General features: G+C 40.0%; 1 protein-coding gene and 1 long non-coding RNA gene across 6 annotated transcripts in view; both read left to right on the top strand.

The window, feature by feature from the left end:
- The window catches only part of LOC130533014 (inactive dipeptidyl peptidase 10-like), a 34,733-nt gene extending 20,437 nt beyond the window's left edge, over window positions 1-14,296 (top strand). For 2 of the 5 annotated variants that reach the window (XM_057046124.1, XM_057046143.1), the window contains exons 5-26: window positions 274-348; window positions 4,131-4,183; window positions 4,552-4,633; window positions 5,602-5,722; window positions 5,866-6,020; window positions 6,328-6,425; window positions 6,493-6,628; window positions 6,713-6,751; window positions 6,945-7,052; window positions 8,761-8,852; window positions 8,942-8,989; window positions 9,137-9,258; window positions 9,441-9,488; window positions 9,639-9,737; window positions 9,836-9,905; window positions 10,015-10,209; window positions 11,404-11,458; window positions 11,528-11,627; window positions 11,742-11,800; window positions 12,186-12,255; window positions 12,958-13,031; window positions 13,367-14,296. In XM_057046124.1, coding sequence (XP_056902104.1) covers window positions 274-348; window positions 4,131-4,183; window positions 4,552-4,633; window positions 5,602-5,722; window positions 5,866-6,020; window positions 6,328-6,425; window positions 6,493-6,628; window positions 6,713-6,751; window positions 6,945-7,052; window positions 8,761-8,852; window positions 8,942-8,989; window positions 9,137-9,258; window positions 9,441-9,488; window positions 9,639-9,737; window positions 9,836-9,905; window positions 10,015-10,209; window positions 11,404-11,458; window positions 11,528-11,627; window positions 11,742-11,800; window positions 12,186-12,255; window positions 12,958-13,031; window positions 13,367-13,504 — 2,037 coding nt within the window. In that variant the 3' untranslated portion in view covers window positions 13,505-14,296. Of the gene's footprint in view, window positions 1-273; window positions 349-4,130; window positions 4,184-4,551; window positions 4,634-5,601; window positions 5,723-5,865; window positions 6,021-6,327; window positions 6,426-6,492; window positions 6,629-6,712; window positions 6,752-6,944; window positions 7,053-8,760; window positions 8,853-8,941; window positions 8,990-9,136; window positions 9,259-9,440; window positions 9,489-9,638; window positions 9,738-9,835; window positions 9,906-10,014; window positions 10,210-11,403; window positions 11,459-11,527; window positions 11,628-11,741; window positions 11,801-12,185; window positions 12,256-12,632; window positions 12,698-12,957; window positions 13,032-13,366 lie in introns of all 5 variants that reach the window. The other 3 variants (XM_057046134.1, XM_057046151.1, XR_008952463.1) reach the window with 2 other exon arrangements.
- Window positions 14,297-20,065: 5,769 nt separating this feature from the next.
- LOC130537593 (uncharacterized) lies at window positions 20,066-20,979 on the top strand. The gene is made up of 3 exons (XR_008953655.1): window positions 20,066-20,484; window positions 20,592-20,767; window positions 20,859-20,979. It is a non-coding gene; the product is annotated as an uncharacterized LOC130537593 (long non-coding RNA).
- Window positions 20,980-26,190: the final 5,211 nt, after the last annotated feature.

Below are 26,190 nucleotides of genomic sequence, written 5' to 3'. Positions count from 1 at the left end.
TTATCGAGGTGTTTCTAATGTGTTGTGATGTAAGGATTTATCAGAAAATAGTTATTACTGTTAAATAAGTAAGCTATAATAAAAATGCAACTTCACTCTCAACCTTATCCACAATAAATCAAATCTTTCATGATCGCACTGACCCCAGTTCAGATTCTTCTGGGTTTTTATCAGGACCATAAATATTTGGAAAGGGTATCTGTGAAGTTCTGCCATAACAGTAAAAGTTTATCCTGGAGATAAAGCATCTCCTGAATCTGTCTCTTCTCACAGGCGACTTTTAAGGCCTCAAAGTTTGCCGTTTCTCCAGATCTGAACTTTGTTCTTCTGGCATATGACATCAAACAGGTGAGCATCTCTCCATATTTGGATAATCGTGCTTGGATTCAGCTGGCTTCCAGTCAGGGTCCTAGTTTTGAACTGGATGACTTCTCGGGTCCTTTTGGTGAAGCAAATACGACTTTTTTTTTACAATTTCAGTTTTTTATGTGAGAAAAGCAGCAGTGAAAAATCCTTCACAGGCACAATCAGTTTAAACCTGAAAACAACCTTGTGGTGCCATTGAATTTGAAATGGAAGAACTTTGATGCTATGATTTTCCAGACTTTAAAATTAGGCGAGAGCAGTGATGTCATTAGGCGGTGCTGCACACGTCCTCTGTGACAACGTCTTGAAGACCACAAAAGAAATAAACTGACAAATCACGGTAGCAGCACGTTGGACTTGTTATGGATCATGACTGTGATCCACCAGCAGGCCCAGCATGTTCTGTTGAAAGAAGGCAGCGTTACAAAGCAAATATGGAGCTTTGTGCTGCTGCCCAGACCCCCTGGCTTAGTTTCACCATTTAACATGTTGTTTACACAGAGCTGTGCCTGTGTGTGTGTGTGTGTGTGTGTGTGTGTGTGTGTGTGTGTGTGTGTGTGTGTGTGTTTGGTGACTGTTCTCATTATCAGACAAACATGTTGGCCTGTTGAGCTGCATGGATGTGGTTGAATTATGAGCTCACGCTGTTGTAAACCAGCAGAAGTTTTACATGGAATAAAACAAAATCCAAAACTTTAAAAAATTGCAATAATAGGAATATTATGTTAGAAGGTATCTGAAATGATAATTAACTTGATGGTTGAACTAATATTCTTGGCAAAAACTACTTCCACTTTATCAGTTTCTCCTCATCCACATTTCCTCTGAAGTTCACTTTTAAAACGTGTGTAACATGATATGATTTTAAAAATACAAACACGGGTTAATAGTCCAGGTCCATGTTCCAGACGTAGACGAGGGCACCAGACGGTCAAGGACGGCCCACCCTCCGACTTCCCAATCACCAGCTGAGCACTTAAAATTTTTGGGCAGACAACAATGTCGGGGCTGGAGTAGAGGCACCCCAGTCTCCAGTCACCGCGCCCCCACATGAACAAAGATAACGTTGAGATTCACCAAGAGTTCTGCATTTGCAGAATTTCACAATTTTTTGTGGCTGCGACGAGTCAAAGTGAAAAAAAGCTGCCTTTATTTTCCAGGCGGCTCATTCTAACACCCCCTGCCCGTCCGTCCATCCACCCATCCATCCATCCATCCATCCATCACTGGCTCTGTCTCACACCAGTAAAATTGCTTTCTGCACATCACACCACGTGCTGCCGGCTGGCTGTCCGCTCTCATAACGCCACGGTTGAAGGAACATCACTGTGATGTAAGCGTGCCTGATAATGAGCTCTGTGCGCTCGATGGGACTGAGACGGCAGCGAGACACCATCTCCTCCTGCGAGTGACGGCGCAGATGTCTTCATCATGAAAGTGACAGGCTGGATCTGAGGAGAGTAATGACCTGCTGCTCCACCACTGTCCCCAGCTGTCTTGTGAATTTATCATCATCATGCCAGCTCTCTGTTCCACTGTAGTGCTGCATCAAAGGTTTCCATAAATCTTCCTCTTCTGTTATGGTCAGCAGCCCTCTGTGCTGATGATGAAGGGCATCTTTCACGCTTTGATCAAGTGCACTTACATAATTACCGCAGCTCTGATCACTGCGGCCGACAAATGTCGAGGCGCACCGAGTCGAACCGTGAAATCTGACAAAGAGCAACACTTACGAGCGTAATTGGTTGTAAACTGATCATGAGTGATTAGAAGTGAAAGAACATTTCACCCAAATGTGGAACTTCTTTTGGACTCTGCAGCTGGAGACATGGTTGCGGTTCTGGGTTCGCCATTGAGGGCAAGTTCACAAGCTCATCTTTTTTGACACCTTCACCTACGCCTACACCCCTGAGTGGATGCAGCATGGGAATGAGGCTCTGCTTATGATTATTCTGACATTCCATTGGTTCCCTGTGAAACTGAAGCATGCTGGTCTGGAGTTACTGAAGACTGATCTCAGCTGTTCAGACGCACGGACACTATGAAAGAATCCATTTTAACGCAGGACTGATCCGATTTGGATTCATTATTCTGCAGACACCCTTCGCATTAGGAGTTCTGAACAACTGTAAAATGTGACTTATCAGCGCTGCCATCTGCTGCCAGGCTCCTGAATGATGGTGACCTTCGAACTTATGAAGCCATTTCATGCTCTTGTGTTTTGAAGAGAAATTCAGCAAAGAAAAGCGAGTCAGACCAACTTGAAGCTTCACAAAGCTCATCTGATTAACATGCACAGACGGTCAGATGTTATCAGGCGTTATCAGCGTCCTGCAACCTGCGTTGTGAGTGGATAATCTCTCTGCATGTCATCACAGATGCAGCAGGGATTATGGGAGCCATGTAAACATATACCAGCTCTTCAAATTTAACAATACTCAATTTAAATATATTTTAAACATATTATGTTTGATGTAATCAATTTTTGGTTTGTATCTTCATTCATGCTTCAGATTATTTCAACAAACTTTTTTTTTCTTTTTTGTTCTTTAGTCATTCATAATCAAACAGTTGAATAGCTCAGGCAGATGTTTTCCAAAGTTTTATATAAAATAAAATAAAAGTGTAAAGGCTTAGTAACCGTGGACACAGGAGCAAAGGAGAAAACCAGGCAGAGGGCCAAAGTCCAGAATGCAGAAATATTTAATCCAGAAGCAGGTAGGAGGACATACATGAAACAACGCACAGATACAGGTGACCAAACTGACAGGGAGCAGGCAGAAATCCAGAAAGAAGAAAAAACTGGTCAAACACAGGAGGCAACAACACAAAATACAAGACAGTCTGGCAAGAATATGCAGAGGTAGGGTTTACATACAAGACACAGGTGAAACACATCAGCAATCAGGTGAAACTGGAGCAAAGACAGGAAGTAAAACTGAACAATGGGGAAGACAGGACTTTCAAAATAAAACAGGAAGTGTGCAAGGAAAACATACACATAGTGGGGTAAAAGAAAGGACACAGACCACCCAACTGTCATCATGGGCTCAAAGTGTAAAAATGAGCTTTACTTTCAAGTTGATGTGATTCTGTAATGTCTTGAGACATTTCATAAACAGGACACCAGTGGGATGGGATGGGGGTGATGTGATCAAGATTGTTAAAAGGCAAACGGTTGCTCAGAACCACACATGTAGTCATGCAGCAACACAGAAAACAGTTTGACTTTTATGATTTCTGATACTAGTGAGCATACTGAGCTTTTGTTGGTTCTCTGGTTTGACTGAGTTCTTGTGGACTTTGTCATCTCTCCATATCTGCCACCTCCGGCTCCGCCTCCTGTCCCCTCCTCAGTGCTCCCGTGTGTAACCCATCATTGCTGGTCTCACTACCATCTTCTACACCTTCCCCTCTATTCTTAGTGACACTTTCCACCATTCCAACCTACTTGCACTTGCTTTTTCACCTCTTTTCCACACCTTCTCTGGACGTTTGACCTTGCGCACTCAAAATCAATTGCTTTCTTCACCTGTAATTCCTGCGATCTCAAGGTTCCACGTAGCTACAAATGTATTCTGCCCTATTTAATCTATTCTTCATGTGTGTGCTCTCCAACCCTTAAAGTCCTGCACAACCTCACCTGTCAGCCTGTCCATCACCATAGTGAACAAGAAGAGCTCAGATCTGATCCTTGGTGCTGTCACCTCCACTTTAAACCCACCCTCTCCTCTTCTCACTCACATCCGGCCTGTGTGTTTCAGGTTTACCAACATTCATTCTTGGCATCCTACCTGATCTACAACCTTTACACAAGGTGAGAAAAAAAATAACTGAAATTAATGTAACTAAAAGTGAAAGTTGCCCAGGAACAGCAGAGGAACATTCTGACAACCATGGAGAGAGCACTGAGATATTTAAAAGCTTACTTCTGATGCATTAGTGTCTTATATATACTCTGTTCATTCTGTGTCATTTATGACACTACTGGACATAGTAGTTAGCACTTGTTTTTAATTATGGGATGCACTAGTAATGGGTCATTAACCTTTCTTTAGTACAGTCTCAGTGAAAGTGAAAGTAACTGGCCTCAAATAATTTTGAAGTGATCCTATTGTCAATGTTGACATTGAAGCTGAAAATGCTTCCAGCTCAGGTGTAACGTGTTTGAACTGTCTGTATCAGAGAAGTGAAGGAGCTCAATCCACCAGAGGTGTCAGATTCTGTCCTCCAGTTTGCCTCATGGGGAGGTCACGGTCAGCAGATGGTGAGTATTTAAACGGCCCATTCCCCCATCCATTTTATTCCTATTACACTTATTCAGCATCTGAAGTTTCAATTTTAATTTAAATATGTGGAAATAAATGTTGCAAATTAACTGTAGTTAAATGTAATTAAGTCTACATTATAACAGACAGCAGAAATCCTGAAACACTTTCTCATTTATGGAGACAGTTTAGCTGTATAAAGGTTTTTCAAAGATATACATCTTTGAAAACAACAGCTACTTCAGATCAGATGTTGAGAGCAGCGCCTGGAGCTGGAATTAGGCTTTGCCATTCCAAACTTTATCCTTCTGCTCAAGCCAAGATCATTGATCTTCCTTTGTTGAACCCGTCCACTGATGGCATCTTTCCATCCTCGGTCCTTTATTCAGGCTGCAATTTTGGCATTCCACAAATTCATTTCCAGGTGCTTCCTTTATTTGTAAGTCGTTCAAACTCCTGCCTCCTGGACTTGCTCTGTTTCTATATTGCTTCTCACACTGTTCTTGACGAGTCACTTTCAACCCCATTTTTCAGACTCATGTTGTATCCTTGATATTGAATTTGTCGTAGCCATAAATGAGTGGGTGCAGAACACTGTTTAGTGCTGGGCCCTGATGACATAGGGAGCTAGCCCAAGTCGATCTCATCTACTTGTTGTCTCAGGCTCTCACTCAGTCTTCCACAATGGTGATTGATTTGATGCAGATGTTCAGATTTCTTTATGGGATTAGATGTTTCAGCAGGACATGTCACCTCCAAATTGGCAGTGTTCTTCATTGAGTGTTTGGGCCCTCAGCTGAAGCTGGCCCATCCCAGCCTGACTAGACCTGGGTGTGTGTTGAATGGTTGCCTGGTGTGTAGAAAAATGATGAGATAACTTGTGTTCTATGCACCCCACCTTGTGACTGACCATTTAACGCTTTCCCTAGTGTAATGTTTGTGTCTTTATTGGAACCTTATTCCACAGATATACATCTTCGAAAACAACATTTACTTTCAATCAGATGTTCAGAGCAGCTCATGGAGGCTTACATCTTCTGGACAGGAGGGTATCATATTCAATGGCATTGCGGACTGGCTGTATGAGGGTAAGAAAGGACCTACACCTATCCTGGTACAATGTGATAAACATTTTAAATGACAGCCATGGAACTGAGATTGACTCAAAAGAAATAATACAGGATTTTGAATCGTCTAAAGTTTTGTTTTTTACATTCTCTTGCTTTACCAGAGGAGATACTGCATACACATGTGGCACATTGGTGGTCTGCAGATGGCTCTAGACTTGCCTATCTCACCATAAACGATTCCTTGGTGCCAAACATGCTTCTTCCTCGATTCACAGGCATGCTCTACCCCAGAGGGAAGGAGTATCCCTACCCAAAGGTGAAATTTAAGATTCAGAATTATTATTATCATAATTTTACAGAAGGTGTGATTTGAATGTTGACACGGTGAAACTAAGGAATTCTTGGAGCTTTTTTGATTGACCAAGATGAACATTATGTAATCCAATAGTGGATCACAACTACGATGTTTCTACAACTGTATAATGACAATTAGGAGTATCTTCTGCTTCTTTAACATCAAATTCCCAAAACCCGTAACTTGATTTTACTGGAATCGGCATTTCAAATGTAGCCCGGTATAAAAGCTTTTGGAGCAGCTTTCATTTATTACTGTTTCCCTCCAGATGGCTCAGATCAATCCCACTGTTAGACTCTATGTGGTCACCCTGGATGGCACCTCCCAAACCACTGAACTGAGACCTCCTGACAGTTTTGAAAAGAGGTTGGATTCAAATGTTTGTCATATTATATATTGTTCTGATTGTGGTGTTTTGTTTAATGTCCTACAGCTGTTTCCACAGTGAGTACTACATCACAATGGTGAAATGGGTTGGACCGGAGAGCCTGAGCGTGCGTTGGGTAAATCGAGCCCAGAACATGTCAATCCTCTCTCTTTGCAGTGTTCTGACGGGCATCTGTACATCAGTAAGAACTACATTGTGAAGAAATCTGCAGGCTAGGGCACCATGTGCAGTCTGTTTGTTTACTTGTCTCTTTATGATATTTCAGAAAAATGTCATGACATCAGAGAAGTGGCTTGATCGTCAGGTGAGTGTGCCAATCATTGTCTTATGCTGTCAGTCCTGCTGCCAAACATTTGTTTAAAGTGCCAGTATTTTCCCAGCATTTAGTTCACACGTATGATGTTATGGTCTCAAGGCACCACTGAGGGGAAGGTCAGAATGGAAAAAACAACAAAATATTTCAAGTACCGGTATTAAATATATTATTGCTTAAACAGAATGAAGAGCCTCTATATTCTAGGGACCACATGACATTTTTCATCACGGTGCCCCTAAAACACAGCGATAGTGGGACCTTCAGCCACATCACCATGATCTCCAACCGAGTAAGATTGTTACAAACATTATTCAGCTGTGACTTTGTTGCCCTGACTAATGAATGGAAGTCAACTTTCATAATGATGAATAAATTGGTGTGTTCACATGGACTTGAGTATCCTGGTTATTACTCAATTATAAGTGGCCTATTTTTGAGTTTGTAAACATAAACAGTATCACAATTTTGAGAAAGCCTGTGTAGCTACCCAGAAATAACTGAAAGAATTCTATGGTATTATATGCCTTATCCTGGTGTCTGACAGCTGCAACTATCTGCAAAGACAAGGACAATTGAGGTACCAGCAAAACAACATGACAACTGGAGCAAATTAGGTTTCATTGGGGTAGGCAAACCAGTCGGTAAGTGCCACAGTCAGAATGCGTATCTATCTTATCAGGTAGGTACACATTTTCACCCATGATCCCAGTTTCCTTGATGACAGCAGTTTTCTACCTGGCACTGATAGGACTGGGTTGCTTACCCCTGCAAAACACTACTACTTGGCAAAACAAGAGAACCAATGAAGGGGTTCTGTATGAGTCCCATGTGTAACCATAGATATCTATCCAGTTAAGAGCCCTGCATCACAGCTGAGGAGAGATGGCATCCTATCAATGATTGATAGGTGTGGCCATTCAGTTTTTCATGCGGCGATCATCAAGGTACCTTTTAATGAAATCTTGAGCAGTTGCGGATCTGATTATTTTCTTTGCACACCTGTAATATGGTCAAGACTTAGACTGACAGTTAGAATTTATTGAAAATCCCTGGATTATCGTAAGAGCTGACAGAATCAAAACATGTTCAAAATGCACATTCAAAAATACTGTACCATGCACTTTCCTTTGTTAGGAAGTCATTTACAATCATGACCTTATCCTTTACTTCTAATGAACTTTTTAACCATCAACATTTTTGTCAATGTGAAACATTCCTTTCACGACACCAAGATGGAGTATGATGTACGATAATGTTTTTATTCCAAGAATATGTACATGAAACAAAGTTATTAGCAATAATGATTTGACCACCAAAACTCACGTTTGTAACAACCACGGTATCAGTATTAACCTTGTTTCTGTTCAGGTGGTGCTAAGCTACTGGCTGTCCAAAACTTGTCACTATCGAATTTGCAGTTTTCCATTTGCCGTGTATTCTGTATTCCTTTCTACACTTATTGACTGTGATTGAAGTGAATAATAGTAAGAGAATCGCAATACACTGGAAGGTATAATAGTAATTTGCTCTGAATCACAGCTCCTTTGATCTTTGATCATTGGAAAATGAAATGCCAAGGATTCTTCAATCCTGTGAGCTTTCGTCGTTTAGACTTACTTCTCTGTTAGGCTAGGCACGGGAGTTCGATTAAGGATTAAGAACAGAACAGTTAGACTGGACAACATAAGTAAAACATGACTGTTGATGGATATGACATATTTTAGTGCAGAACATGAAAGTAACATTAAAAAATGCAAGTGATATCAAAATTATCTGGGCATGTATTGCAATTAGAGTGCAACTGTCAGAATCCGGGATATTGCTATTTATCATGTATACAAGGATATATCTAGCCAGGTTTCTCTGCGTTCATGTATATGTCGTATGCTGAACATGATCATAACAGGGATACTCATGTCCATGTAAACTCACTGTGTGTAATTTTGTTGTAGTTGCATGACCTTGTACAGTCTGACTTTCTAATATGTTCGTCCCAGTCTGATGGTCGAGAGGGCAACATCCGTCACCTGACCTCAGGAAGCTGGGAGGTGTCTCAGCTTCTGGCCTATGACGAGAGCATTAACTCAGTGTAAGCAAAGCTTACTGATGTCATCCTACTGTGCAGTCAAGCACACTGTAAAACAATACATTACTTTACTTTTTTGATTACATTTTCAGTTATTTCCTGAGTACAGAGGAGAGCTCCACTCAACGGCATTTGTACAGGTACAATGCCTGATGGGCAAGAGGTTTACATCCAGCATTTATAACTTAATAACTTAGTTTAGGTTGAAATACCGGTAACTTCATAACATCAAAAGGTCTCCTGTTTAACAGCTGAAGTCACAGCTGTGTCTCTGCTATTGTCCTCAGAGTGTCCAGCGTGGAGCCGTTTCAGAAAGAATGTCTCAGCTGCTCACTGTTCAGGTCCAAGTGTAGCTTCTATGACTCCACTTTCAGCCCAGACCTTCAACACGTTGTTCTTCACTGTAAAGGTAATATCTCATCACAGCCATTTGAGCAGTGTGGCTATATCCTTCTACTGGGTTTTGCATTTTATTTTTGCAGAGCAGATTTTGCAGGATCAATATAAAAAATGCAATCAGAAATGATACTTTTGTTCTTTCAGCCTTATGAATTAATCATAATATAGCTCCATTGTATCACCGTTTATTAGGTCCTGGAATTCCACAAACTACGCTTCACAAACTGAGTGACATGGATAGTAAGTCCTAATTAAGTTACGCTCACTCAATGAGTATTAATTGCATATTTGAAGTGATTCTCATTCAAATAATTCATTCTTGATGTGATTTATAACTTTTATTAAATTATTGCAAGAAGTCATTCTTGTTCTTGTGCTGTGATCTCTCAGACCACCAAACTCTGGAAAGGAGCTCCATGTTGAGACAGGCTCTGCTAAACAGGACAATGCCCAAGTGGGAGCGAAGGACTATTCAAATCAACAACTTTGGTACAACAATGCAACAACTTTAAAAAAGATTTATTTAATTGAAAATGTAAACATGAAAAAATAGAAATAATAAATTCTGTTTTTGAATGTTTCTGCAGGGCTCCGTCTTGGATTGATTACCCCAGTAGATTTGGATGAAACAAAGTCACATCCACTTTTACTGATCCTGTATGTAATTTCAGTTTTGCATACTTGTAACATCTATGTTTTTGAACATCAAAAAAAGTCTGATTGTAACTGTTTTCATCAAGCGTGTATTTTCCTCTGGATCAAACAGTGACAGCGCCCTTGGTGGTCAGGCTGTGAGTGATCGTTTCTCCCTCGGGTGGGACACGGTGCTGGTCAGTTTACATAGTGTTATCGTGGCCCGCCTGGATGGCCGAGGCAGCGGCTTTCAGGGTCAGAGGATCCTGCATGAAGTTCACCAAAGACTGGGAACTGTTGATGTTAAGGACCAGCTCGCAGCCCTGCAGTAAGTTCTTTGTACCCCGCTGCAGCTTTTTGTGGAAATCTGCTTCAGTAGGCTTCAGATTGCAAAGAGGCTGCAGTCCAAGATTTAGAGTTTAACAGGTGACAAAGAGCCTCTGTCCTTTGAACAAACATTTTATTTTGCATTTAGAGCCCAGATAAAGTGATATAACAATGTTTGTGCTAATATGCCTTTTTTCTGGATTGAAATATGATTTTGTTCTTGTGTAACTGTAGTCAAAAACTAACCTGTTGTTAAATTGGGCCACACTCATTGTTCCCTTGCCTTCCATCCCAAATGTTCAGCTGGATTTAGATCAGGGTAACCTGCAGGTTGGGTCAAAAGAGCTATGTTAATTTCCTTTGTAAGGTGGGCATTGTGAACTGCAGCATTGTCCTGTCAAAACCAAATCATTACCCTCAGATGAGAGTGCTCAGTCATTGGGGTACCCACAGGAAATCTGCACACAGCGGGCCGCCATTTGATGCCCCTGCAAAACCTGAAGCTCTATTGTTTCATTTAAGTAAAAAGTTCCACAGATCAGGTGGGATCTCCTTTTCAAGCCACTGTTTGAAGCCATCATGACTGTCCATCTGCCGTCTGCTCTTTGGAGGTTCCTTGTAGGGAATCCCAAGGCATTCCCCAGAAATAAATCATCTCTCCAGCGTGTTCTAGATCTGCACTGGGGTCTCCTTCCTAATGGACATGCTTGAAACGCTTCCTCAGGGAGGAGTCCAGGAGGGATTTTGTCAGTTTCGTCATCCCCTTCCTTTAGCCTACCACCAAATCTACAATGCATTGGACCATGATTTGTCTTTCCCTGGCTGGTCCACCTGCTGGAAAATGGACCCAATTCTCTGCTTTTGGCCTGGCCTGCAATTTTTCTGGCCCTTTAATCAGACACAGTTTGCAATGGGAGACCCTATGTGGGGTACCTAGGATCATGAGGGCACCATGATAAGGTGACAGTTCACTAAGAAACTATTTATAGAGAATTTTTGGGCAGATTTTAAAGGCTACTTTCTTAAACCTGATTTGACCAGATTTTTACTTTTTGAATTTTGATACTCCACTTAAATATTTGGTTGTTTAACCATTAGATTTACTCAAAATAAACTTGTTAATATAATTTTACCTAAATGTTTATCTTGGTTATTGAATTGCTTGACTTCAGTTTTCTGTTGTTTGACTTTTCAGATACCTGCTTCAGCTACCTTATGTTGACCACAATAGAATTGGAGTTTATGGGAAGGTAGCGTATTGATGTACAAAAAATATTTAGAGTGACAACATATTTAGCAATAAAACCTCTCCCTTCCAGGCCTATGGAGGATTTGTTTCCTCCCTCCTTCTCCTCTCTCACAGCTCTATGTTCAGATGTGGCATTGCGGTTGCACCAATTACCAACTGGAAACTTTATGGTAGGATAAAACATCCACTGTCCTGTACATGATTTGTGTTTGTCCCATTACTGCTTAGATGTTGTCATGTAAATGAATGTTATTAGCATTACCAACTGACTCTACTCCTTTTAGGATCTGCTCAGTCTGAAAAATACTTTGGCTACCCAGGAAAAGAAGATCACAAATACCAAGTAAGACATGTGAAACAGCAACTGCTCACATGTTCAAAATTGGATAGTGTGATGTGAAACCGGCCTAATTAAATGAAATTTCGTGAAATTTTCATTAAATGATATTAAAAATAGGATGTTGGTACATGGTATTTAATGTCACAGAAGGCAAAAGTCATTGTGTCCAACTCTTTAGTGCCTTCATGTCTTGGAAGCCATGGCATAATTAGGTTAAAAAACAAATTAAAATGCTGCTTTTCAGATCTAAACATCTTTGTGGCCCCAAAGATTAGGTCGGATTTAGGGCAACTTTAACCATTTCAATCAAACTGTTCCCCCATGGCCTTCTGTATATATCTTATATATCTTTTCTTTCTTTTTGTTATTTTGTTGCTTTTTTATACAGATATCCACTCTGCTGCACAACATAGCTCAGAGTCCACTGAACTTCCTCATCATCCACAACACAGCAGACGGTGAGTCCAAACACATCACAGAAGAAGCTGCACTCAGAGCATCAGAAGGTGGGCTCTGAGGGTGCCTCAGCAAACCCTCTTGGCAGGACATGGTGACGTTGTTACGCCACCTCTACCAACAATTACCTATGTAGTGACTTTTCAACTCTTTTGCCTTGAGCTATACGCCAATATAAACCTATATCTATGACAATGAAATAAGCTCAGTAATCACACTGAGATGGAAAAAACTTTTAGAATAAGTTTCAACTGGGTCTGTATGAAGGAGCTGTTTCTTAATGTGCTGACAACACCGCGTGCTTAGATGTTTATCAGTTGTTGAGGATCCTCTAGTTTTAACAGGTGACATGACATCATTCCACCATCTTGCTTTTTAGTCATTCTAAATATGAGGTTGAAGACAAAGGTGACCAACTGACAACAAACATGTGATTGTGCTACAGTAAGTTATATTACTATACTTACTATATGCAAATTGGCATTTTATTAAAAACCCACCTAATCCAAGCAATCAACAGGAGTGGGCATTCATTCTTTGGACTTTGGATGCCAAAAAAGTTTGGGGTATTTTTGGCATTAGGATTTGAGGCTTTTTAGGGACATTCATATTTATGTTATGAATTAATCTGATGTGACATTGGAATGCAGTTGTTTTATCTTTGTGAAGTCTGTTCATTAAGAGTTTTTCTTTTTCTCTTTCAGCCTCTGTTCATTTCCAGCATTCTGCTGAGCTAATCAGACTGTTGTCTGGGTCAAACCTTAATTACACTCTCCAGGTGACTGCAGCAATTTTGCATTTTCTATCCTACAAGATAAGACCCTGATGTGTTCTCCATAATCTTGAGGGACATGGCATACAAGCCTTTCCACATTTAATGTTACTCTTGTGTCTTAGTCCCCCAGGCAAACAATGTTCCCACCAACTGCAACTTTAATATTTATTTTTCTATGACAGTCCTCTTTTGGATACAACAGCCAACATGCTGCAGAGACAAATCTCAAAATTAATGACTATATGTTTGTGTGAGACTTAAGTCTTGTAGATTTTGTCTTTTACAATATAACATTTAAAATGATTGATAAAACACTTGATTGTATATTTTCTGTCTAGATCTTCCCAGATGAAGGGCACAATATTGCCTCCTCCAACAGTCAAGTCTTCATGTTAAACTCTGTCCTGAGCTTCTTCAGGCGCTGCTTTGAGGATGTCCAGATTGAGAACCCAGAGACGGCTAAAGAAGATGACTAGAATTGGTAGCATTTCATAGCAATAGAGGGCAGGAGGAAACTTCCAGGGTTGCTCGATATTTTATTTTCAATAATTTATTGTGATAAGTTCCACACAACGTTCCATTGTTTTGTTGTTCTTCACTTCTTCCACTGGTTTTGTTCTGAGTTCCATGCTTGTGCCTGTGTGGTGAAAACGGTTTACCTAAACTTTCTAACCAAACACTGTTTCCTGGTCGATTTTTTGCAGCTGCCTTTTCTTATTTAGTCCCACAGGACAGGGAGACTTTGCATCCTTTTTACATTCTGCTGACTATTTCAGCCACTTCCCTAACTTTTAACCCTTTTGTGGTGTTTATGGATTTGATTTATATCACAAATTCTATGTAAAGGTGCCTTTATTACAGTTTGAATTTAGTTCTACCACTTCTTTATCTATATACATTGCTTTCATTTAGATAATTAAGCAGGGACAACTATAGGTCTATTAATATGCTACAGACTTTGGTAAAAAAGAGAAATGTTTTCATTTTCTATTATGATGAGCCTCAAAGCCAACGACCATTGGAAGGTTTGACTCATGTAAGACCCCTCACATGCCCAAGGAGAACACACTGATTCCTTGATGAAATACCCAAACCTGAGTCAAACCCAGAACATTCTTTTAAAAAGTCATTGTTGTAGAGTTGCAATTGCTCTGATCTCAGTTCCATAGAAAATATATGGGCACAGGTGTGTGTGAGCAAGAAATGGAAAATGGCAATGGAAATGTATGTACACTTCTGAAGTTGAATAAAAAAAGTCTAAAAAATGATCTCGCTTATATTTCATTTGCATATGGCAAATAGAAGCAAATGATAATCCTAACCGTCATAAAAGAAAAGTTTAGCATGAATTAATGCACTGTTGACAAGTGAGAAACAAAAAATGTTTTCTGTTCGATAATCGCTGGTTGAAACCATATAGGATGATAAATTAGGACTTTGATGTTAAATGACTTTTTTTTTAAATAAATGGGACCATTTAAATCAACTAAATCAAAGTCATACATTAAAAAATGTTTACCATAACTGCAATATGCCACTAAACAAAAAAATCAGCAGATACCAAGAGAATATTATCACAATATTTTACATTTTTGGATTTATTTTTATGGATTTATTTGCGATTCAGGTTGTTTTGTTAAATAATTTAGTTCACATTTATTGTTCCAGAGTTTTCATCAAAAAATTGTGAATACGCCATTCAATACAAACAATCCACAAATGAATTATAAACTTTGTAATTAATTTAGATCTTTATTTTTAGAAAGGAACAATGAAAACAACAATGCATAAAGGTAAGATGTACTGCAGATCTACTTCATACATGTTTTTAAAGAACACTTTACATTTTAGATGTAAAAGAAGTCTTGAGGATGACAGTTGCCAGCACAGCAGCCCTCTGTTCTTCTAAAGATCTTTTCTTACCTTTATTGGAAAAACAAACCAAAGTGCAGCTAAAGTGAGAGTGATGTTGCTCTTGTAGTGTCTTCCTATCTAATTCTGTCTGGGATAGACACTTTCAGACTGGCTTTATATCATTCATTAACTTTGGAATAGAATGATTTAAACTCTTGTCAGGTGATTGTATTAAAGTAAGTCTGAGCTGAAGAGCTGAATTAAATTTTTGCATCATTTACATCTCAGTTGCCTGGACTTGCTCGTTGGGACTCCTGATTTTCCAGACAGGAATGTTCTGCTGCAATGTGCTTGTGAAATCTTGGTTTTTATTTCCATCTTATATCAGGTCCCAAGTCTGTAAATTGTTTTCTACACAGTAGTCACATTGCTTCATAGAAATCCAGCTCTAGTTAGCCCCCGCAGCGTTACCTTACGTATTACCTATTGAATGTCTTGTGATTTACACCTTTTTCTGCATATGGTAAAGGTGTATGTAACAAGATATTCAATGAGTGATACGTAAGAAACCTTTATTGAGCAGGGGACTTTGTAGTGAAAAAAGAACAAATCATACAAAAAGGTACAAATATACGAGAGCAGTTGTGAATCATTGTGGCAGTGTATGTGATTACTTTTTTCCCCTCACCTACCTCAGACTGCTTCTCTCTGCATATCTCACAGCAAAAATGCACTTTGTTTGTGCATTACTGACAATGCGTTGCCTTGAGCAAATTGGGCCTCCGATGTATGAGTTAAGGCCATTTCTATATAGATCTCGGAATTGGAAGGCTCTATCTTACAGTTATTACAAGGACACAAATAATGAGTCTGTATATTTAATGTTTTCATGTTGATTGCCTCTTTACAGTAAGTGATGGTGATGTTATACACAGCAGGAAGTCTAGGTTTGTTGTGCAGGAGATTATAGGTGAAAGAGCATTTGGTCAAGTAGCCAGGTGCCAAAACATAAATACAAAAGGGACTGTGGTGGTCAAGTTCATCAAGTAAGTGACATTATTTCTATTTAATATCAGTGAGGTTATAGGTTTTTGAAACATTTAAAGAGACATATCAAACCACACAGCACATGTGTAACTAACTCCCACTACATAACTGACTCTGAGCATTGTGTATAATTCATTCGATGTTATATTTTTACCAGTTAATGCCTTCCGGTCATTAGCATTAAAATTAAGTTTGAACCTTGTTTGTACAAAAATTAAGGAGCATATTTTGTTATTGTACATTTTTAATTTACACAATGTGTTTTTTGCAGCTTGAAAATGTGTGGAAAAAATGAAATTTGGCCTTCACAAAGGTTTCAGCTGATAATTCAAATGAGAAGAGAGATGAAAATAACTAATTTGAGTCAGAAGTAAGATGGTCCTCTCAGAAAGAGGCAAAGACTTTGGAGAAGAAAAAGAAGCCCACCAAAGGAGACATCAAATCCTTTCAGGGAAAAGTGTTCAAGGCAGAATCCAGCAAATCTGCGGAGGCAGAAACCAGCGAGTCCTCCGAGGCAGAAACCAATGAGACCTCTGAGGCAGAAAGTATCATGTCCTTGAAGGGAAAATTCACAAAATCTTTAGAGGAAATAGACTGTGAGCCCTCACAAAAAGAAATCACCAGGACCTTACCAGAAAAAGACATTAATTTCTCAGAGGAGCTTCTGTGCCTTGCTAGTAACAGTACGTCAACCGAAGGGGAGGCCAATAAGGCCAAACATACAGAGTCCTAAGTGGAAGAAGAAAGTGAGTCCTCACAGAAGGTAATCAGCGATACTAAATCCACGGAGAGCCCAGTGGAATACATAGAGTCCTCGCAACAAGCTGAAGACATTCACATTTAAAATTAAATAGTTCAATTTCAGTACAAACTTCAAATGACATAAAATACATTTTTGTTGAGATTTGACAAGCATAGTTTGCTTTGTTAGATGAAATATTGTCAAAAGGTTGTATAAGTTAGCAGATACTGGTTAGGAACTTATTGTCCCATGTTGTGCAGTGACAGTCAGTTTTGCAGGTATCCCCATTTTGGAATACTTTTGTGCCATACGCACAAAAATATTCCAATATGGGGATACCTGTGTATGCAGGCATACCCAAAACATGGCAGCAATAATCATAATGATTTTATCATAAAGAGCAGCCAAAGAGGGGGTTCAGTTCTCATTCATCAAAAAAGGACTGTGCAAATGAACAAACATCATTCAACGTGTTGAGGCAAAACATAGCAACCCAACCAGGACTGAATATACAGGGTGCGATTTGTCAAAAAACACAGGGAATGTACACTACTAGCAACATGAGCAATGTAATATTGTTATGTATACAATGTGTTGTGAGTGTTCTGTCGGTGCTTGAATTATACAGTAGTTTGTAATATTAAAGAAGATATGGATTGTGATAGTGTGTTGATTCATTCTTTTATTCTGTGGTAAAATAATGCACTGCACATGACAAAAGATGGCAAAATATTTAGCACCGGGAGTGAAATTGGTATCGGGAGAGAGCTCCACTCTTTTTTGCTGTTCAGAAGAGTTTAAAATGTTTATGCTAGGTGTGTGCACAAAGGTGTGCTTGTGTTTGGCAAAGCTGATGCATCATTAAGTGTCACAATCATTCACGTTATCGCTTTGGGGGAAAAAATGACGGGGTGAGATTCCAGGATTAAAATATTTTATATTTGAAACAAAATTGGCTCACAAGAACTGCAAGTAAACATGCAGAACCACATGGAGGTGGGTCACAGTGAGGTCAAGGCATGTTGTTTACATACCCCAATATGAGGCGCACCGCCACTTTGGTGACGGGGAAGATGAGGAAGCTGCCAGCATGGGATGAGCTGAGTTAGGACCATCTACATCCACATGGCAAAAGGCTACTTCATCTGAACAACACTGCATGGTGGTGGAGGTGCAACTCCAGAAGGAACAGGCATGTGTATCAGAGCAAGATCCCAACTGCAGCAAGGCCAGTGGATGAGGTGGAATGGCATCAAGATGAGGAAAATCACCTGGACTGTGATGTGGCACGTGAAAGTTAAATATGATGTGCTTCCTTCAACAAACCATCTCTGACTTGGAGAGGACCCAGCCGGTCCCTTGTGTACAGCCCTGGCAAACCCCAAACAAATCTGCAAGGAGTAGTTGATCCACAGAAAATATGCCTAGAGTCACAAACAAGTATTAAACTACATAGGGGCTGCAACTAAGCTCAGGAGAGTAAAAGTTAACACTATAAAAACTTCCCTCTCCCTGACACCCTTTGAGCAGGAAAGGGGGCTGACTAAGGTTCCACTGTTTGACTCTAGTTCACTAAATGTAGTGAAGGATTGGGAAATGCATGTGGACCTAAGAGAGATATTCACTTTCTTAATAGAAATCGCAGGGACCAACCAATACCCACATGTGGTTCTCTAGACCAATTCCTTTTGCTTCGTGTGGGCTTCATTGTTTGCTCCACAACTAGGCTTCCTACGGAGCAAGACGCCAGATGGCAAACCCAGAGGAAGACCATCAAAGATCTCTCTGCAGTAGGTAAAAAGTGACACGGATGTGTTGGGATCCACTTGCAACATGGCAGTTCCGGACAGTTTTAATAAACGGCTTTATTGAATACTTGAAGGTAAGAGCACACAAATAATCACGGGCCTCGCCAGAATGGAGAGAACACACCACAGTCCCTGGTGGGCAACAGTCCGAATAAACACACAGCAAAACTCTTGGTCGGGAACAGAAGATTGTCATATTTACCAGGGCAGAGGAAAAGGAAAGGTCCAAGACAGGCAGGGTCAAACCAATAAGTCCAATAAAACTATGTGCTGGAAAGTCAGGCATGGAGCAATAACAATTTGGCATGGCATGAATGTCCAGCACTGGCTAAAATAGGCCTAAGAGGGAGCACCAGGTGAAAATGATGAAAGCTGATCAGATGGGTGTGGAGGAGGGGCGTGGCAGAGTGAGTGGAATTTTCCACCTCAGCACTACAGCAGACAGTGAACAAAAAAGTACAGTCTCTAGCTGGGCCTGTGAAGGCATGGGGAGTAACTGACCACTTATTCACACCCAAATGAGATCAGCCTGTCTTACCTGCCCCAGGTAAGTCTGTCTTGTGATGAATGGCCAAAGCAGCCAATGAAGCTTGGGTGCACAACTGAAGATGTGCTGCATGGGCAAAAACATCGTTATGTGGTCCTCATATACCACAACCCACTCAAGGCAAGTGCTCATTCATTTTTTTAGAGCCTGTAATGCCTAGTCCTTTCAAGCAATTTGTGAAATAAAACTAATCTCTTGAAGACTTAAAATTTTTCAGTCTGGCACCCACTAAAAAGGTTTGTCCATGACCCCTTAGCCTTGGCATTCGTAATTTTTTTACTTGTGTAATTAACTCCATCAACTAGAGGACAAGCCTCAGCTTTGGTTGTGATGGTAGTTTCTTGACTAGCCGTTTAGGACGGGGATGCCCCATTACTGTAATATCACTTATACTTTGAAGATAAAAGGCAACCCTTTGCATCAAACCCAGTCAATCACTTGAAATATTATCATATTAGATATATCTACACAAAAAGTATGTGGATCTTCTGAATTAAAGTAAGCATTGTCAAATGTATTAATGCAACACCAGCCACGGCAGTACTCCGGCTGCCCCGTTGTGTCGGCAGCTTCTTGACGAGATTACATTACTAATAAATTGTTACAATTCCCAACATATTAACCAAATTGAATTTTCATTTCAGAAATCATGTCATCATCAATAAATAAAGGTAAGACTTCAAACTGTATTTATAATATAAAACCTGTCTTTAGGAGGTCACATGACACAGTTGGCACAGCAGCAGTCACTGCTGAATTTCCCAATAGGAATATTGTACTGTACTGCACACGCTAAGTGTTGTAGGTTTTATTGGCATCGTAGATCAGGTCCCAATTCCAGCACTTGTATGCTATTTGTAAATAAGCTATGAGTACATATATAGATCCCAAGATTGGACGGCTACATCTTGCCGTTATTAGAAGGACACAGATAATGCTTCAATTGTGGTTATGACGTCTTCATGTTGACTAAATGGTTTCCCTCCATGGTGTTTGTCTCTTTACAGTAAGTGCTGGTGATGTTATTCACAGCGGGAAGTCAACCTTCGTTGTCCAGGAGATTATAGGTGAAGGAACATTTGGTCAAGTAGCCAGGTGCCAAGACATAAATACAAAAGGGACTGTGGCGCTCAAGTTTATCAAGGATGCCAAGTACCTCAAAAGTGGCCAAAGAGAGGTAATTTTTTTTTTTTTACATTTAATGTGATTATTTTCTAAAACTGGCCATTCCTACCTCACTGTAGTCATGTCTGTCCTTCACAGAAAAATATATTACAATGCATCCATTCCAGTCTCCATGAGAGTCATGCACACTTTGTGAAGCTGTTGGACCATTTTCAACATAACAGTCAGCTCTGCCTGGTGTATGAGATGCTGAGCCTTGACTTATATAAAGCTATTAAATTAAGAAAACGCAAACCATTTGGTTTGTCTGAAATTCGACCAATTGCAAAGCAGGTAAACTATTATTTAGCAAACCTTTCTGTGATAATATTCTACAGCTTGCATAAATTGATCACAGAGCAGCCTAGTTTCAATTTTAAAAGGTTTTAATTTTCTTCCAGCTGTTTATGGCTCTATCAGACCTCAAGAAACTTGGAATCCTGCACACCGACCTAAAACCCGACAACGTAATGTTAGTGCACCAAACAGAATTAAAAATTAAACTAATCGACTTCGGACTGGCACGTCTGATCTATGAGGCCCATACAGGGTCCAACATGCAGGCAACTGGACTGAGGTTATTTTTCCTGCAGTAATAATATTACTATTAAGTTATCTTTATTCTTTTAACATATAACATTTTTTTTTATTTTGACTTGTGTTTTTAGGGCTCCAGAAATTATGCTCGGTCTCCCCTTCTCTTTTTCACTTGATATTTGGGGAGTCGGCCAAATCCTTTTGTTTTTATTCAACCCTCAAACCATGCGCAATTGCTCATCATATCAAAATGCAAGTATACTTGACAAAAATATCTATAGGCAATTAGAGCATGTCATCTTAACAACTGTGAATGTTTGGTTTACAGATGAGACACATAATAGACTTACTGGGTATGCCCCCAAACTACATGTTAAATGCTGGGAGATACACCAGTAGATATTTTGTAAAGATGGAAAACCATTCTGGTTGTTCATGGAGATTAAAGGTGAGCACATGTTCTCTGCACTTTGATACTAATCTTATCAACCACTGGTAACATAAATATGTTACTCACTCATGGTATTTCCATGGAAAAGTGTATCTTCAATAACTGTTGGATTTGTTCTTTCAGACACCAGTTGAATATGGTACAGATAAGTTAAAGAATGTCAATGACGTTCCTCAGTGTTTTAGCTATTCTCTAAAACAATTGTTTTCGGTAAGCACTCATTTTAAAAAACAGTTATAATTAATTTCAGTGTTCATAATTGTTTATCTCTGTATTAAATCACTGATTCCAACGGCAGGCCAATCCAACCAATGACGAAAATGAAATGAAGGACCGCGGGGCTTTATATGATCTCCTTAAAAAGTTATTCCACTTTGATGGACATCTGAGAATCTCTCCTGAGGAAGCCCTGCAGCATGACTTCATAACAATGGGGCACCTTAGAACAGTTGAGAGCAAAGACTAGTAAGTGACATTATTTCTATTTAATATCAGTGAGCTTATAGGTTTTTGAAACATTTAATGAGACATATCAAACCACACAACACATGTGTAACTAACTCCCACTACATAGCTGACTCAACTGAACACTGTGTATCATTAATTTGATGTTATATTTGTACCAGTTAAAGCCTTCCGGTCATTAGCATTAAATTAAGTTTGAAACTTGAAAAAAATGAATTGGGCCAATAACATGCAGTGTTATTACATGTTTGTACAAGAATTAAGGAGCATCTTTTGTTATTGTAAATAACAATATGAATTCCAAAGTAATATTTGATTAATTTAGAACCCAGATGTTATTTGCAAGAGTGTCACAAAGTCCCACTAGCTGATTCTTCTGAGTGTTGTATATTATTAACATCTAACATTTTGTCTTTTTCAGTTCAAACAACTTGGCCTTCAAAGTGGATTTAAAAGATAAAATGGATCAGGAAAGAAAAGAAAAGAACTTATCCAAGTCAAAAATAAGAGACCCTCAGAAATATGGTGCAAAGTTGTTGAAGAAGGAAGAAGCCCATGTCTCTTCACAGAAAGAAGTAACTAAGTTGTTGCAAGAGAAAGACACTGACTTTTACAGAAGAAAAGCCGGTCAGTCCTTGAAAGGAGAATTCACAGAAGTTTTGGATAAAAAAGTATCCTCATTTGGAAAAATCCAAAAGTCCTCAGATGCAGCAGCCTGTGAGGGAAAAGCCACCAACTTCTCCAAGGGAGAACCCTGTGAATCCAAAAGCAATTTCTTATATGATAAAAAGAAATGCTACCCTTCGACAAATGAAACATGCCAGTTATTGGAGGAAGTAGCTTCGCAATCTGTGAAAGGAGAAGCCACGGTCTCCTCAGAGGAAGAAGAGCAAGAGTCCCCGCAGGGAAAAATCATTGAGTCCTTACAAAAAGATGACAGTAAGACCTCAGATTTTCAGCTCTGTCTTGCCTCCAACACGTCTTTGGAGGGGGAGGCCAATGAGGCAAAAAACACCAAGGTCCCCATGGAAGAAGGCAAAGTCTATCCAGAGGAACATGACTATAAGACCTCACAGAGAGAAACCAGGGAATTCTCTCAAGGAGAACTCAATAAGCTATTACAAGAATATGTCAGTTATTTCTCAGTAATGTGTCAGTGTGTCAGCTATGAGTTCTTCGAGGAGGAAAACACAGAGTCCCCAGACGGAAAAGACCTTGAGTCTTCATGGGAAGATACCAGTCTGTCCTCGCAGGGAGAAATGACAGAATCCTCATCGGGAGGAGTCATTGATTTCTCACTGGGAGAAATTGTTGAGTTCTCACAGGAAGAAATGAGTGAAACCTCACTGGGAGAAATCCGTGAGTCGTCACTGGGAGAAATGAGTGAAACCTCACTGGGAGAAATCCGTGAGTCGTCACTGGGAGAAATCCGTGCGTCTTTACTTGGAGAAATCAGTAAGTGGTCACAGGAAGAAGCATGTGAGACAAACACTAATAAATACTCCAATCAAGAAGCCTGTGAATCAAAAGTAACAGTGTTTTATGATAGAAAATTCAGCTACTCCTCGGAAGAAGGAATCAGTGAGTTCTCAAAGGGAGAAATTAGTGAATCCTCACAAGTAGAAATCAGTGATTCATTCTCCAGTATTGGAAATTCCAATGCTGCGTCCTCTACCACAGACAGCAATTCATCACAGGTTCTCTCCCGGAAGGACTACTCTGACGCCACTACTTCTGAAAGTGGCCAATCACTCTCTAAAATCTACAAATCGTTTGATAAGGTCTCCATGGAAACACCAAGGTCTCCAGGGAAGAAGCCAAAGACTCCTCAGAGAAAAAAGAAAGAAGAAATCATTGAATCCTCACAAGAAGCCTGGAATTTCTTAGAGAAAGAAATATGCAGATCTTTGAAGGGAGAAGCCAATATAGTAAAATCCAATGAGGTATCCAAAGATGCAGCCACAAAATCCTCAGAGGAAAATTCCTGCAAGTCCTCACTGGGCGAAATCAGTGAGTCCTCACACGGAGTAAATAGTGAGTCCTCTCAAGGTTTTCCCAGTGATAATTCTGATGGAGATACCTCTTTGGGAAATTCCATCTTATCATCTGAGGGAGAAACACTCTCCAGTATTGGAAATTCCGATGCTATGTCCTCGGCTGCAAAATCCTCAGAGGAAAATGCCTGCAAGTCCTCACTGGGCGAAATCAGTGAGTCCTCAAACAGATTAAATGGTGAGGCCTCTCAAGATTTTCCCAGTGATAATTCTGATGGAGATGCCTCTTTGGGAAATTCCATCTTATCATCTGAGGGAGAAACACTCTCCACTATTGGAAAGTCCGATGCTACGTCCTCTGACAAAGACAGCCATTCATCAGAGGTTCTCTCCAGGAGGGACCACTCTGACACCACTACTTCTGAGAGTGGCCAATCACTCTCAAAAAGAATAGGCATGGTTTGGTGTAACATCTGCAAATGGTTTAAAAAGGTCTCCATGGAAACACCAAGGTCTCCATGGAAGAAGCCAAAGACTCCTCAGAGAAAAAAGAAAGATGAAATCATTGAATCCTTACAAGAAGATACCTGTAATTTCTCAGAGAAAGAAATAAGCAGATCTTTGAAGGGGGAAGCCAATGTAGCAAAATCCAATGGGGTATCCAAAGATGCAGCCACAAAATCCTCGGAGGAAAATGCCTGCAAGTCCTCACTGGGCGAAATCAGTGATTCCTCACATGGAGTAAACGATGAGTCCTCTCAAGATTTTCCCAGTGATAATTCTGATGGAGATACCTCTTTGGGAAATGCCATCTTATCATCTGAGGGAGAAACACTCTCCAGTATTGGAAATTCCGACGCTACGTCTTCTGACAAAGACAGCCATTCATCAGAGGTTCTCTCCAGGAGGGACCACTCTGAAACCGCTACTTCTGAAAGCGGCCAATCACTCTCAAAAAGAATAGGCATGGTTTGGTGTAACCTCTGCAAATGGTTTAATAAGGTCTCCAGACAGATGAAGAGTGCCTTCTGTTCGTGCAGCTTTACCAAGAGGACTGAATAAATAACAGTAACTGTTTGAGACTATTGCCGGTATGGCTGCCTTTGAATCTCAATCGTTTAATATCTCTCTGCAGCCTTCTTGAACATTGATTTCACCAATTTTTTTGATAGCACAGGTGAAGCACTGAATTTAGCCTGCAATGTTCTGTATTCAGAACTATTTAGTAGCAGTGAAGAAGCTCATCCTCATGAAAAGCTTCCTTTTTTTATCTCTCTTTCTTGGGGAAAGCAGTGAGCAGCTGTTTTATATTTTGGAGTTTGTGGCACTAAGCATTTATGATATATTTTTGTTTAAATAAAATGTTTTGCACAATTTGTTTTTGATTTTTTTTTTAATTCATTTTTTTTTTACCTTAGCTGTGACTCTTTAATATAAGACTCTCTTGAAACCTTTGGAAAACTTGAAATCATGTGAAATCACAAAGAGAGCTCTGTTGAATCAAACATTTGAAATATAGGAATTTCCTGTTTTAAATACATTAAGTTTTTGTTCGGAATAATCATCCATGATCACAAGTAATAATACTATGATTCTGTTAGGCACTGCAGACACATTGCGGTGAGGTTGGAAATAAGATTTAATGAAAAATTGGTTCAGGGCAAAACCAAGTGGTGCTGGAAGCAGACAAACACAGTCAAGCTGGAGCAAGATGGGCAGTGCGAAGAAGCGTCCGAAAGGTGATCTGCGGGAGTGACTAACAATCAGTTCCAAACTGGAAACACGAACAACAAAACAAATTGCATACAGTTTTAGGAGCCAGGCTGTACCACGGGGGTTTAACAGCAAATTGGCAATGATTGGGGAGTTGACCAGGCTTTTTAAGCGAAAAGGCAGGTGTGGGTGATTGGCTGGAGATCGGTTTCAGGTGTGCGTTGATCGTCTGATGGGGGAGAGTCTGGAAGCAGCTCCGCACAGCCTGAGAATAAACACACAAGAGAAACAGACAAGACACAGATGGGGAGGGGGAGAGGGAAAACACTTGGGACCCCTAACACATTCCAGTTGTTTAAATAAAATTACAGAGTCCGAAACTTTCTGTTGATCATGTATGACTTTTATTCGTAAGGATTTGGCACTGTTAACGACCTGAGGTTGGTCCCCTTCATTTGCATCTAGGATATTGGAGCTGTCAGTCGGTGTGGATCATGTCAGGACCGGGTGCTGAACGGCTCTTCATGCTTGAGAACTTCTGTTGGATATCTGCCACTTTAATGAGATCAGGCTCTGGCTATGTCCCTTTGACACTCATCCAGTATTGCTTAGTCTTCAGGCCTGCACTTTGATGATCAATAGGAAGTCAAATTTAATGGGTTACATATATTACATGCATGTTATCGCATAATTTCACCTTCAATAGCCCTGCATTCAGGTCAACTTCTGAAACTTTTAGAACATATAATGAGATATAATGAGAATATGAGACTAATGCGTCCACATCAAAACAGTGAAAATGACTTTAACATTTCTCATCTGCAGCTAGTAAAAGCTTTC

The sequence above is a fragment of the Takifugu flavidus genome, chromosome 1 (assembly GCF_003711565.1).
Source record: "Takifugu flavidus isolate HTHZ2018 chromosome 1, ASM371156v2, whole genome shotgun sequence".
Classification (NCBI taxonomy): Eukaryota; Metazoa; Chordata; class Actinopteri; order Tetraodontiformes; family Tetraodontidae; genus Takifugu; species Takifugu flavidus.
This window is presented reverse-complemented; position numbering and strand designations above follow the sequence as displayed.